The 14,251-nt window shown below is 46.3% G+C and overlaps 1 protein-coding gene across 1 annotated transcript; it reads left to right on the forward strand.

Moving 5' to 3' along the window:
* Positions 1 to 818: 818 nt before the first annotated feature.
* On the forward strand, positions 819 to 12,179 carry LOC135568566 (somatostatin receptor type 5-like). Its single transcript, XM_065015361.1, has 6 exons — positions 819 to 1,202; positions 1,930 to 2,316; positions 3,988 to 4,177; positions 4,820 to 4,902; positions 5,172 to 5,321; positions 12,044 to 12,179. The coding sequence occupies exons 1-6, from the start codon at positions 834 to 836 to the stop codon at positions 12,125 to 12,127; spliced, it is 1,263 nt and encodes a 420-aa protein (XP_064871433.1). The 5' UTR covers positions 819 to 833; the 3' UTR covers positions 12,128 to 12,179.
* The last annotated feature ends 2,072 nt before the right edge of the window (positions 12,180 to 14,251 follow it).

Raw genomic sequence — 14,251 nt, forward strand, 5'->3', positions numbered from 1 at the left:
TTTATTTATTTTGAACATTTTTATTTAGTCTTTAAATGCTGTTGGCAAGTCAGTTTAGAACCATTCTTAAATGCTGTACAATGACGGCCCACCTCCAAATGCTGTTGGGAACAATGACGGCCCACCTCCAAATGCTGTTGGGAACAATGACGGCCCGCCTCCAAATGCTGTTGGGAACAATGACGGCCCGCCTCCAAATGCTGTTGGGAACAATGACGGCCCGCCTCCAAATGCTGTTGGGAACAATGACGGCCCGCCTCCAAATGCTGTTGGGAACAATGACGGCCCGCCTCCAAATGCTGTTGGGAACAATGACGGCCCGCCTCCAAATGCTGTTGGGAACAATGACGGCCCGCCTCCAAATGCTGTTGGGAACAATGACGGCCCGCCTCCAAATGCTGTTGGGAACAATGACGGCCCGCCTCCAAATGCTGTTGGGAACTTGGGCATAAAAAGATAACAGGAACTGTACTGCGCATGTTCTATATTCGCCGGTCAGGATTGGGTGGAGACCTCAGATGTTCACTTCCTCACATGTAGTCGGGCGGTTGTGGTGCGGGTGAACAAACAGCTGACACATGCATCACTAACACACACACACACACATACACGCACGCACACACACACACACACACACACACGCACGCACACACGCACACACACACACACAGAATCATACATTTTTACTGGAGTTTTACAGTAGACAGAGTTCCATTCCTTTTATCACAGAGACTCACACACCTCTTTTACTTTTCTGTCTCTTCTGATGCAGGTCTGAAGGTCTCCTCCCTCCCCTCCCTCCCCTCCCCTCCCCTACACACCCTACATCCACAATGGAGCCTCTGGACAGGACAGGCTGGACACTGCTCTCTGGTGACCCCAACACCTCCACTCCCAACCTGGGGTATCACTACTCCTACCCTGATTCTGGTCCTGCAACCCCGTCCTTCCCCTCCCCACCCTTGTTCCCCAGTTCCTCCTCCAACGTGTCCAGTCAGAGCGTCCCGTTCCAGGGCAGCAGTACCCTGATGACTGCGGTCATCTCCCTGAGTGTGTTCGTGGTCGGCCTGATCGGTAACACCCTGGCCATCTACGTGGTGCTACGCTACGCCAAGATGAAGACCGTCACCAACATCTATATTCTGAACCTGGCAGTCGCAGACGAACTCTACATCCTGGGACTTCCCTTCCTCACCACCCAGGTAGCCTAGAGGTCAGAGTTTAGAGATTAACTCTACATCCTGGGACTTCCCTTCCTCACCACCCAGGTAGCATAGAGGTCAGAGTTTAGAGGTCAGAGATGAACTGTACACCCTGGGACTCCCTTCCTCAGCACCCAGGTAGCCTAGAGGTCAGAGTTTAGAGATGAACTCTACATCCTGGGACTTCCCTTCCTCACCACCCAGGTAGCATAGAGGTCAGAGTTTAGAGGTCAGAGATGAACTGTACACCCTGGGACTCCCTTCCTCACCACCCAGGTAGCATAGAGGTCAGAGGTCAGAGGTCAGAGGTTAGAGACACACTGTACACCTTGGGATTTCCCTTCCTCACCACCCAGGTAGCATAGAGGTCAGAGGTCAGAGGTTAGAGACACACTGTACACCCTGGGATTTCCCTTCCTCACCACCCAGGCAGCCTAGAGGTTAGAGGAGTAGGCCAGCAACCAGAGGGTTTTCGGTTTGAATCCTAGCTCCGACAAGGCAACATCTGGTCTGGAGTAAGGGTAACTGAAAGGTATCTGGCATCAGTGTCCAAGATGCCATCTCATCTCTGGCCGTTGTGCCCTTCAGCAAGGCACTTAAGCTGTAAACGGCCCTCTGCGCCAACCTCTGTGTCAGATTGTCTTTCTGAGGGGTTTGAATAAAGCAGAAGACAACTTACAATGAAGTAATATATTTTTCTTCCTCCTCCTCCTCTTCCTCCTTCCAGAACGTTCTCTCCTACTGGCCGTTCGGCTCCTTCCTGTGTCGCGTGCTGATGACCGCTGACTCCATGAGCCAGTTCACCTCCATCTTCTGCCTGACCGTGATGTCTATCGACCGCTACCTGGCCGTGGTCCACCCCATACGGTCTACAAAATGGCGGAGACCGCGAGTGGCGAAGGTGGTGAGCGCCGCGGTGTGGGCGTTGTCGTTGGTGGTCGTCCTGCCCGTGGTCGTGTTCTCCGGCGTTCAGGACACGTTCAACTCGTGTAACATTAGCTGGCCGGAGCCGCAGGATGTCTGGTCGACCGTGTTTATCCTGTACACGGCTACGCTGGGGTTCTTCGGACCACTCCTGGTCATCTGTCTCTGCTACCTGCTCATCGTGGTTAAGGTGGGGGGGGGGGGGGTCATATGTCAAAATCATTCTGGTTTTCTTCTGTGTTTCTGTGTTAGCTACAGTACCATTGTTTTGGTTGCTCGTTGTGGTCAAGACTGCATTATTAGACATGTTTGGTTCAGCTGTTTGAACTCTGACAGAGGATGTTTCTTTCATTCTTTAATTTGGTCATTAAATGCTTCTCTGTGTTGTTGTTTTGTGCAACAAACTCTCACAGTCTCACCTCAGAATTAGACGTTTATCCATGTTTCTCAAACGTCAAATTGTGTTTAAGTGTTTAAGGTTACATTTAGGCATTAACTCTGAAATCTTAAGGTTAGATATTAACTCTGAATGGTTAAGGTTAGATATTAACTCTGAATGGTTAAGGTTAGATATTAACTCTGAATGGTTAAGGTTTGGGTATTAACTCTGAATGGTTAAGGTTTGGGTATTAACTCTGAATGGTTAAGGTTAGGTATTAACTCTGAATGGTTAAGGTTTGGGTAATAACTCTGAATAGTTAAGGTTTGGGTATTAACTCTGAATGGTTAAGGTTATGGTATTAACTCTGAATGGTTAAGGTTAGGTATTAACTCTGAATGGTTAAGGTTAGGGTATTAACTCTGAATGGTTAAGGTTAGGGTAATAACTCTGAATGGTTAAGGTTAGGTATTAACTCTGAATGGTTAAGGTTAGGGTAATAACTCTGAATGGTTAAGGTTTGGGTATTAACTCTGAATGGTTAAGGTTATGGTATTAACTCTGAATGGTTAAGGTTAGGGTATTAACTCTGAATGGTTAAGGTTAGGTATTAACTCTGAATGGTTAAGGTTAGGGTATTAACTCTGAATGGTTAATGTTAGGGTATTAACTCTGAATGGTTAAGGTTTGGGTATTAACTCTGAATGGTTAAGGTTAGGTATTAACTCTGAATGGTTAAGGTTTGGGTATTAACTCTGAATGGTTAAGGTTTGGGTATTAACTCTGAATGGTTAAGGTTATGGTATTAACTCTGAATGGTTAAGGTTAGGTATTAACTCTGAATGGTTAAGGTTTGGGTATTAACTCTGAATGGTTAAGGTTTGGGTATTAACTCTGAATGGTTAAGGTTATGGTATTAACTCTGAATGGTTAAGGTTAGGGTATTAACTCTGAATGGTTAAGGTTAGGTATTAACTCTGAATGGTTAAGGTTAGGGTATTAACTCTGAATGGTTAAGGTTAGGGTAATAACTCTGAATGGTTAAGGTTAGGTATTAACTCTGAATGGTTAAGGTTTGGGTTGGGCTTGAAACAAAGATTTTTAAAAACAACCTTATATTGCTGGATTTGAACATACAACCTTTGCACCAGAGGCAGATGCTTTCTCCCATCTACAACACCCCATCAAAACCCCAACCTACTTGAATGCACTCACTGGTGCCCCTAGTGGTCTGTTTCCACACCACCTCCCCACCTCAGACCTGGATGGACTAATACTGACTTGTGTCCCGGGTGACCTGGCTGGTTTTCTGGTCATTATCTTCAAGGTGTGTGAGAAAGCATTCCGGAATATTATTTTGTTCTGTTTTGTCATTCCAACCATTCTTTTCTGTGTGTTTTATATATTGACCTATTTGTATGTAAGAGAGATTCTGCTGCAACGTTCCCTTCTCTAACCAACACCATTTTGTTCCCCCTCCAGGTGAAGTCTTCAGGTGTGCGGGCGGGCTTCACCAAGCGCCGGCGGTCAGAGCGCAAGGTGACCCGTATGGTGGTGATCATCGTGGTGGTCTTCGTCCTCTGCTGGCTCCCCTTCTTCATCATCAACATCATCAACCTCATCATCATCATCCCAGAGTCTTCCGTGACCGCCGGCGTCTACTTCTTCTCTGGTACCAGAAGAAACCTTTTAGGCTGCATCCCAAATAGCACCCTAATCCCTGTGTAGTGTACTACTGTTTACCAGAGCCCTATGGGGAATAAGCTACACTCACTCTTACCCTAAGGGGGGAGAGGGTTGGAGAGAGGGGGAAAGAGGGGGAGGAGATGGGAAAGAGGGGGAGGAGATGGGAAAGAGGGGGAGGAGATGGGGAGGAGAGGGGAAAGAAGGGGAGGGAATGGGGATGAGAGGGGAAACAGAAGGGAAAGAGAGGGGAGGAGGGGGGAGAGGGGGAGGAGATGGGGAAAGAGGGGGAGGAGAGTGAAAAGAAGGGGAGGAGAGGGGGAGGAAAGGGGAAAGAGGGATGGGAGAGAGAGAGAGAAACAGAGAAAGAGAGAGAGAGAGAGAGGTGGGAGAGAGAGAAGGAGAGAGAGAGAGAAAGAGAGAGAGAGGTGGGAGAGAGAGAAGGAGAGCGAGAGAAAGAGGTGGGAGAGAGAGAGAGGTGGGAGAGAGAGAGAGAGATAGAGGTGGGAGAGAGAGAGAGAGAGAGAGAGAGAGGTGGGAGAGAGAGAGAGAGAGAGAGAGAGAGAGAGAGAGAGAGAAGGATAAAAGTGTGAGACAGACATTGACCATTAGTTTTGTCTCTACTCCCCAGTCATCATGTCCTATGTTAACTCCTGTGCCAACCCTCTGCTCTATGGCTTCCTGTCAGACAACTTCAGACAGAGCTTCAGAAAGGTGATTAATATTTATTCAACCTTATTTTAACCTTTATACAAACAGGAAAAGATATACTTGAGGCTTGAAAGCTCTTTTGCGAGGAAGACCTGGGGACCTGGAGGTGCTTCATGGCCAGCAGCACCATCCCCTTCACAGAACAATTTGTTATTTCATAGAATAGACATTTATGAGTACATGTTCTGTATTTATATAAAATACCAGTTTTCCTCAGTGCTCACCACAGTGCATCGTCTTCCCGGTCCCATGTGCTTGATTTCTTCCGGAAGGTTCTGTGCGTGCGAAAGGCCAACGGCGTGGAGGATGGTGACCCCAGCGCCCCGAGGATGGAGAAAACTAGAGAGACGACTAGAGACGACTCCTTCCTGTCGCCTAGGAACCACGATGGACACAACGGACACACACCACAGAATAGCCAGGTGAGGAGGGAGTGAGCCCTGTGTGTGTAAACCATATTACAGATGTAAGGGTACACACCACAGAATAGCCAGGTGAGGAGGGAGTGAGCCCTGTGTGTGTAAACCATATTACAGATGAAAGAGGGACACACCACAGAATAGCCAGGTGAGGAGGGAGTGAGCCCTGTGTGTGTAAACCATATTACAGATGTAAGAGGGACACACCACAGAATAGCCAGGTGAGGAGGGAGTGAGCCCTGTGTGTGTAAACCATATTACAGATGTAAGAGGGACACACCACAGAATAGCCAGGTGAGGAGGGAGTGGAGCCCTGTGTGTGTAAACCATATTACAGATGTAAGGGACACACACGAGCAGCCAGCTTGGAGTGGAGGGGAGGAGGACCAATCAGTGTATAGTATAGGGAGGGGAGGAGGACCAATCCGTGTATAGTATAGGGAGGGGAGGAGGACCAATCAGTGTATAGTATAGGGAAGGAGGACCAATCAGTGTATAGTATAGGGAGGGGAGGAGGACCAATCAGTGTATAGTATAGGGAAGGAGGACCAATCAGTGTATAGTATAGGGAGGGGAGGAGGACCAATCAGTGTATAGTATAGGGAAGGAGGACCAATCAGTGTATAGTATAGGGAGGGAGGAGGACCAATCAGTGTATAGTATAGGGAGGGAAGGAGGACCAATCAGTGTATAGTATAGGGAGGGAGGAGGACCAATCAGTGTATAGTATAGGGAGGGAAGGAGGACCAATCAGTGTATAGTATAGGGAGGGGAGGACCAATCAGTGTATAGTATAGGGAGGGAGGAGGACCAATCAGTGTATAGTATAGGGAGGGAAGGAGGACCAATCAGTGTATAGTATAGGGAGGGAAGGAGGACCAATCAGTGTATAGTATAGGGAGGGAAGGAGGACCAATCAGTGTATAGTATAGGGAGGGAGGAGGACCAATCAGTGTATAGTATAGGGAGGAGAGGAGGACCAATCAGTGTATAGTATAGGGAAGGAGGACCAATCAGTGTATAGTATAGGGAGGGAGGAGGACCAATCAGTGTATAGTATAGGGAGGGAAGGAGGACCAATCAGTGTATAGTATAGGGAGGGAGGAGGACCAATCAGTGTATAGTATAGGGAAGGAGGACCAATCAGTGTATAGTATAAGGAGGAGAGGAGGACCAATCAGTGTATAGTATAGGGTGGGGAAGAGGACCAATCAGTGTATAGTATAGGGAGGGGAGGAGGACCAATCAGTGTATAGTATAGGGAAGGAGGACCAATCAGTGTATAGTATAGGGAGGGGAGGAGGACCAATCAGTGTATAGTATAGGGAGGGGAGGACCAATCAGTGTATAGTATAGGGAGGGGAGGAGGACCAATCAGTGTATAGTATAAGGAGGGGAGGAGGACCAATCAGTGTATAGTATAGGGAGGGAAGGAGGACCAATCAGTGTATAGTATAGGGAAGGAGGACCAATCAGTGTATAGTATAGGGAGGGAAGGAGGACCAATCAGTGTATAGTATAGGGAGGGAGGAGGACCAATCAGTGTATAGTATAGGGGAGGACCAATCAGTGTATAGTATAGGGAGGAGGACCAATCAGTGTATAGTATAGGGAGGGAGGAGGACCAATCAGTGTATAGTATAGGGAAGGAGGACCAATCAGTGTATAGTATAGGAGGGAGGAGGACCAATCAGTGTATAGTATAGGGAGGGAGGAGGACCAATCAGTGTATAGTATAGGGAGGGGAGGAGGACCAATCAGTGTATAGTATAGGGAGGGGAGGAGGACCAATCAGTGTATAGTATAGGGAGGGAGGAGGACCAATCAGTGTATAGTATAAGGAAGGAGGACCAATCAGTGTATAGTATAGGGAGGAGGAGGACCAATCAGTGTATAGTATAGGGAGGGGAGGAGGACCAATCAGTGTATAGTATAGGGAAGGAGGACCAATCAGTGTATAGTATAGGGAGGGAGGAGGACCAATCAGTGTATAGTATAGGGAGGGAGGAGGACCAATCAGTGTATAGTATAGGGAGGGGAGGAGGACCAATCAGTGTATAGTATAGGGAGGGAGGAGGACCAATCAGTGTATAGTATAGGGAGGGGAGGAGGACCAATCAGTGTATAGTATAGGGAGGGAGGAGGACCAATCAGTGTATAGTATAGGGAGGAAGGAGGACCAATCAGTGTATAGTATAGGGAGGGAAGGAGGACCAATCAGTGTATAGTATAGGAGGGAGGAGGACCAATCAGTGTATAGTATAGGGAGGGAGGAGGACCAATCAGTGTATAGTATAGGGAGGGAAGGAGGACCAATCAGTGTATAGTATAGGGAGGGGAGGAGGACCAATCAATGTATAGTATAGGGAGGGAAGGAGGACCAATCAGTGTATAGTATAGGAAGGGAAGGAGAACCAATCAGTGTATAGTATAGGGAGGGAGGAGGACCAATCAGTGTATAGTATAGGGAGGGAAGGAGGACCAATCAGTGTATAGTATAGGGAGGGAAGGAGGACCAATCAGTGTATAGTATAGGGAGGGAGGGAGGACCAATCAATGTATAGTATAGGGAGGAAGGAGGACCAATCAGTGTATAGTATAGGAAGGGAAGGAGGACCAATCAGTGTATAGTATAGGGAGGAGGAGGACCAATCAGTGTATAGTATAGGGAGGAAGGAGGACCAATCAGTGTATAGTATAGGGAGGGGAGGAGGACCAATCAATGTATAGTATAGGGAGGGAGGAGGACCAATCAGTGTATAGTATAGGGAGGGAGGAGGACCAATCAGTGTATAGTATAGGGAGGGAAGGAGGACCAATCAGTGTATAGTATAGGGAGGGAGGAGGACCAATCAATGTATAGTATAGGGAGGGAAGGAGGACCAATCAGTGTATAGTATAGGGAGGGAGGAGGACCAATCAGTGTATAGTATAGGGAGGGAAGGAGGACCAATCAGTGTATAGTATAGGGAGGGAGGAGGACCAATCAATGTATAGTATAGGGAGGGAAGGAGGACCAATCAGTGTATAGTATAGGGAGGGAAGGAGGACCAATCAGTGTATAGTATAGGGAGGGCAGGGGAGGAGGACCAATCAGTGTATAGTATAGGGAGGGGAGGGGAGGAGGACCAATCAGTGTATAGTATAGGGAGGGAAGGAGGACCAATCAGTGTATAGTATAGGGAGGGAAGGAGGACCAATCAGTGTATAGTATAGGAAGGGAAGGATGACCAATCAGTGTATAGTATAGGGAGGGGAGGGGAAGAGGACCAATCAGTGTATAGTATAGGGAGGGGAGGAGGACCAATCAGTGTATAGTATAGGGAGGGGAGGAGGACCAATCAGTGTATAGTATAGGGAAGGAAGGAGGGAGGACCAATCAATGTATAGTATAGGGAGGGGAGGAGGACCAATCAGTGTATAGTATAGGGAGGGAAGGAAGGAAGGAGGACCAATCAGTGTATAGTATAGGGAAGGTGGACCAATCAGTGTATAGTACAGGGAGGGGAGGAGGACCAATCAGTGTATAGTATAGGGAGGGGAGGACCTATCAGTGTATAGTATAGGGAGGGAGGAGGACCAATCAGTGTATAGTATAGGGAGGAAGGAGGACCAATCAGTGTAGAGTATAGGGAGGGAAGGAGGACCAATCAGTGTATAGTATAAGAAGGGAAGGAGGACCAATCAGTGTATAGTATAGGGAGGGGAGGAGGACCAATCAGTGTATAGTATAGGGAAGGAAGGAGGACCAATCAATGTATAGTATAGGGAGGGGAGGAGGACCAATCAGTGTATAGTATAGGGAGGGAAGGAAGGAAGGAGGACCAATCAGTGTATAGTATAGGGAAGGTGGACCAATCAGTGTATAGTACAGGGAGGGGAGGAGGACCAATCAGTGTATAGTATAGGGAGGGGAGGAGGACCTATCAGTGTATAGTATAGGGAGGGGAGGAGGACCAATCAGTGTATAGTATAGGGAGGGAAGGAGGACCAATCAGTGTAGAGTATAGGGAGGGAAGGAGGACCAATCAGTGTATAGTATAAGAAGGAAGGAGGACCAATCAGTGTATAGTATAGGGGAAGGAAGGAAGGAGGACCAATCTGTGTATAGTATAGGGAGGGAAGGAGGACCAATCAGTGTATAGTATAGGAAGGGAAGGAGGACCAATCAGTGTATAGTATAGGGAGGGAAGGAGGACCAATCAGTGTAGAGTATAGGGAGGGAAGGAGGACCAATCAGTGTATAGTATAAGAAGGGAAGGAGGACCAATCAGTGTATAGTATAGGGAGGGAAGGAAGGAAGGAGGACCAATCTGTGTATAGTATAGGGAGGGAAGGAGGACCAATCAGTGTATAGTATAGGAAGGGAAGGAGGACCAATCAGTGTATAGTATAGGGAGGGAAGGAAGGAAGGAGGACCAATCAGTGTATAGTATAGGGAGGGAAGGAGGAGTGTATATATGTTTATTACTGTGGTCTCAGTAGGAGTCTATATATGTTTATTACTGTGGTCTCAGTAGGAGTGTATATATTTGTATTACTGTGGTCTCAGTAGGAGTGTATATATTTTATTACTGTGGTCTCAGTAGGAGTGTATATATGTTTATTACTGTGGTCTCAGTAGGAGTGTATATATTTTTATTACTGTGGTCTCAGTAGACTGTGGTCTCAGTAGGAGTGTATATATTTTTATTACTGTGGTCTCAGTAGGAGTGTATATATGTTTATTACTGTGGTCTCAGTAGGAGTGTATATATGTTTATTACTGTGGTCTCAGTAGGAGTGTATATATTTTCATTACTGTGGTCTCAGTAGGAGTGTATATATGTTTTATTATTGTGGTCTCAGTAGGCGTGTATATATTTTTATTACTGTGGTCTCAGTAGGAGTGTATATATCTTTTATTATTGTGGTCTCAGTAGGAGTGTATATATTTTTATTACTGTGGTCTCAGTAGGAGTGTATATATGTTTATTACTGTGGTCTCAGTAGGAGTGTATATATTTTCATTACTGTGGTCTCAGTAGGAGTGTATATATGTTTATTACTGTGGTCTCAGTAGGAGTGTATATATTTTTATTACTGTGGTCTCAGTAGGAGTGTATATATTTTTATTACTGTGGTCTCAGTAGGAGTGTATATATTTTTATTACTGTGGTCTCAGTAGGAGTGTATATATTTTTATTACTGTGGTCTCAGTAGGAGTGTATATATGTTTATTACTGTGGTCTCAGTAGTATATATGTTTATTACTGTGGTCTCAGTAGGAGTGTATATATTTTCATTACTGTGGTCTCAGTAGGAGTGTATATGTTTTATTATTGTGGTCTCAGTAGGCGTGTATATATTTTTATTACTGTGGTCTCAGTAGGAGTGTATATATCTTTTATTATTGTGGTCTCCAGTAGAGTGATATATTTTTATTACTGTGGTCTCAGTAGGAGTGTATATATGTTTAGAGTAGGAGTGTATGGAGAGGAGTGTATATATGAGTGGATGGAGTGTATATATTTTTATTACTGTGGTCTCAGTAGGAGATATATTTTATTACTGTGGTCTCAGTAGGAGTGTATATATGTTTATTACTGTGGTCTCAGTAGGAGTGTATATATTTTCATTACTGTGGTCTCAGTATGTATATCTGTTTAGTGTATTGGTAGACCAGGGAATGTCTATTTAATGCCAATAAAGCATTTTTTCATGAGACAGAGGGATGGAGAGAGGATGGAGAGAGAGGATGGAGAGAGAGGGATGGAGAAAGAGAGGGATGGAGTGAGAGAGGGATGGAGAGAGAGGGATGGAGAGAGAGAGGGAAGGAGAGAGAGAGGGATGGAGAGAAGAGGGATGGAGAGAGGGATGGAGAGAGAGGGATGGAGAGAGGGATGGAGAGAGGGATGGATAGGATGGATAGAGAGAGAGGGATGGAGAGAGAGAGGGATGGAGAAAGAGGGATGGAGAGAGAGAATGGAGGATGGATGGAGAGAGAGGATGGAGAGAGGGATGGAGAGAGATGGAGAAAAAGGGGATGGAGAGAGAGGGATGGAGAGAGAGGAATGGAGAGGGATGGAGAGAGAGGATGGAGAGAGAGGGGATGGAGAGAGAGGGATGGAGAGAGAGAGGGATGGAGAAGAGAGGGATGGAGAGAGATGGAGAGAGATGGGATGAGAGGGATGGAGAGAGGGATGGAGAGAGAGGGATGGAGAGAGGGATATAGAGAGAGGGTTGTACAGGGGGAGATGGAGAGAAGGATATAGAGAGGGGGTTTGCGAGAGGGTTGTACAGGGGGAGATGGAGAGAGAGAGGAGAGAGAGAAAGGCAGAGGGGGGGATTGAGGAAGAGTGAAAACGGGGGAGAGGAGGACAGAACAGTGTCCAACCTGCTCAATATGGTTGCGACAAGTAGAGGTGTGTGTGTGTGTGTGTGTGTGTTCCCCCTGTCGTAACACAGTAAGCAGTGTGTGATTGAGTTGTTGTAAGCAGACAGAGTGGTTCTGGTTAAAGTCCTTTATGTGTGATTCAGCTCTAAATGAAACAGATTGAAATAGAAAGCTGGTCTTGAGGTGAACAGGAGCTCTCTTTATTTTGTCAGTCAATCATTATGGATCACACTCTCCATGTTGCACACACACACACACACACACACACACACACACACACACACACACACACAAGCAGGCACGAACGCACACCTGAGGTGCCACTGTCTCTTGCCTCTTGTCTCTGCAGGCCGTCCAATTGGAGCCTTGTGGTAGCCCAGGGGAGAAAACAAGGCACTCAGGGCCCACTGTGATTTGCCAGTCCTCGCTTTAAACTCTCCTGATTGGCCGGTTTGAAGTCTCTCTCCCTCTCTTGTGTCTCTTGTGTCTCTTGTGTCTCTGTGTCTCTGTGTCTCTGTCTCTCTCTCTCTCTCTCACTCCCTCCCTCCCTCCCTCCCTCACTCTTAATTCAATTCAATTCCAGGGGTTTTATTGGTATGGGAAACAGAAGTTGCCAAAGAAAGTGAAATAGATAAACTAAAGTGAAATAAACAATAAAAAGTGAACAGTAAACATTACACACAAGTTCCAAAAGAATAGAGACATTTCAAATGTCATATGCTGTCTATATACAGTGTTGTAACGATGTGCAAATTGTTAAAGTACAAAGAGAAAATAAATATGGGTTGGATTTACAATAGTGTTTATTCTTCACTGGTTGACCTTTTCTTGTGGCAACAGGTCACAAATATTGCACACCGTGGCATTTCACTCAATGGATATGGGAGTTAATCAACATTTGATTTGTTTTCTAAATCTTTACAAATTCTTTGTGGATCTGTGTAATCTGAGGGAAATGTGTCTCTAATATGGTCATACATTGGGCAGGAGGTTAGGAAGTGCAGCTCAGTTTCCACCTCATTTTGGGGGCGGTGAGCACATAGCCTGTCTTCTCTTGAGAGCCATGTCTGCCTACGGCGGCCTCTCTCAATAGCAAGGCTATGCTCACTGAGTCTGTACATAGTCTAAGCTTTCCTTAATATTGGGTCAGTCACAGTGGTCAGGTATTCTGCCACTGTGTACTCTCTGTTTAGGGCCAAATAGCATTCTAGTTTGCTCTGTTTTTTTGTTAATTCTTTCCAATCTGTCAAATAGTTATCTCTTTGTTTTCTCATGATTTGGTTGGGTCTAATTGTGTTGCTGTCCTGGGGCTCTGTGGGGTGTGTTTGTGAACAGAGCCTCAGGACCTGTTTGCTTCTCTCTGTCTGTCTCTCTCCTCCCTCTATTCTATCCTTCTCATTCACTCTCCCTCTGTTTCTCCCTCTGTTTCTCTCTCTCTCTCCCTCTGTTTCTCCCTCTCTCTCTCTCTCTCCTCTGTTTCTCCCTCTCTCTCTCTCTCCCTCTGTTTCTCCCTCTCTCTCTCTCTCCCTCTGTTTCTCCCTCTCTCTCTCTCTCCCTCTGTTTCTCCCTCTCTCTCTCTCTCCCTCTGTTTCTCCCTCTCTCTCTCTCTCTCTGTTTCTCCATCTGTTTCTCCCTCTGTTTCTCCCTCTCTCTCTCTCTCCCCCTCTGTTTCTCCATCTGTCTCCCTCTCTCTCTCTCTCTCTCTCTCTCTCTCTGTTTCTCCATCTGTCCCTTCTCCCTCTCTCTCCCTCTCTCTCTCTCTGTTTGTCCTCTCTCTCCCTCTCTCTCTCTCTCTCTCTGTTTCTCCCTGTTTGTCCCTCTCTCTCTCTCTCTCCCTCTGTTTCTCCCTGTTTGTCCCTCTCTCTCTCTCTCCCTCTGTTTCTCCCTCTCTCTCTCCCTCTGTTTCTGTTTCTCTCTCTCTCTCTCTCCCTCTCTCTCTCTCTGTTTGTCCCTCTCTCTCTCTCTCTCCCTCTGTTTCTCCCTCTCTCTCTCTCCCTCTGTTTCTGTTTCTCTCTCTCCCTCTGTTTCTCCCTCTCTCTCTCTCTCTCTCTCTCTCCCTCTGTTTCTGTTTCTCTCTCTCTCTCTGTTATCTTTTGATGACCATTTACAGAGGAGCTTTAAGTGCAACAACAAACATAAAGTAAACACCATCAAACACCACGAAGCAGCAGCGCTTTCAGGGTCGTTGTTACAGAGATGAGTCCCACTCCATCTGAAGCTGTTAAGTGACTGATGCAGGAGTTTTGATCACCACTTGATTACAGGGATGCTCGAAGTGCAGCAACAACAGCAACAACAACAGCACGACAATGCCGTATGAAGCACCACAGCACTTCCAGGGTTGTTTGTTGCAGAGGAGAGGACACAGAGGTTCATCTATTCCAACAGTTGATCTGTAAAACACGTCCCACTACTTCAGTGTTCTGAATGGCGCTACATCATCGTTTCCCAGCTGCTCTGTTATATAACGGAATCTTCACCATTCCTTTTAAAAGGGATATTTTACTCTACTGTTATTTAGTATACAAAGTCAAGGTGTGGCTTTATCAGTGTTCTG

This window comes from Oncorhynchus nerka, unplaced genomic scaffold (genome assembly GCF_034236695.1).
Source record: "Oncorhynchus nerka isolate Pitt River unplaced genomic scaffold, Oner_Uvic_2.0 unplaced_scaffold_1488, whole genome shotgun sequence".
Lineage (NCBI taxonomy): Eukaryota > Metazoa > Chordata > Actinopteri > Salmoniformes > Salmonidae > Oncorhynchus > Oncorhynchus nerka.

Bases quoted from the DNA above. Each gene is read 5' to 3' on its own strand.
- LOC135568566 (XM_065015361.1), top strand. From the start codon at position 834: ATGGAGCCTCTGGACAGGACAGGCTGGACACTGCTCTCTGGTGACCCC. The intron at 2,317-3,987 runs GTGGGGGGGGGG...TTCCCCCTCCAG, and splicing joins ACCTGCTCATCGTGGTTAAG to GTGAAGTCTTCAGGTGTGCG. The intron at 5,322-12,043 runs GTGAGGAGGGAG...TTGTCTCTGCAG, and splicing joins ACACACCACAGAATAGCCAG to GCCGTCCAATTGGAGCCTTG.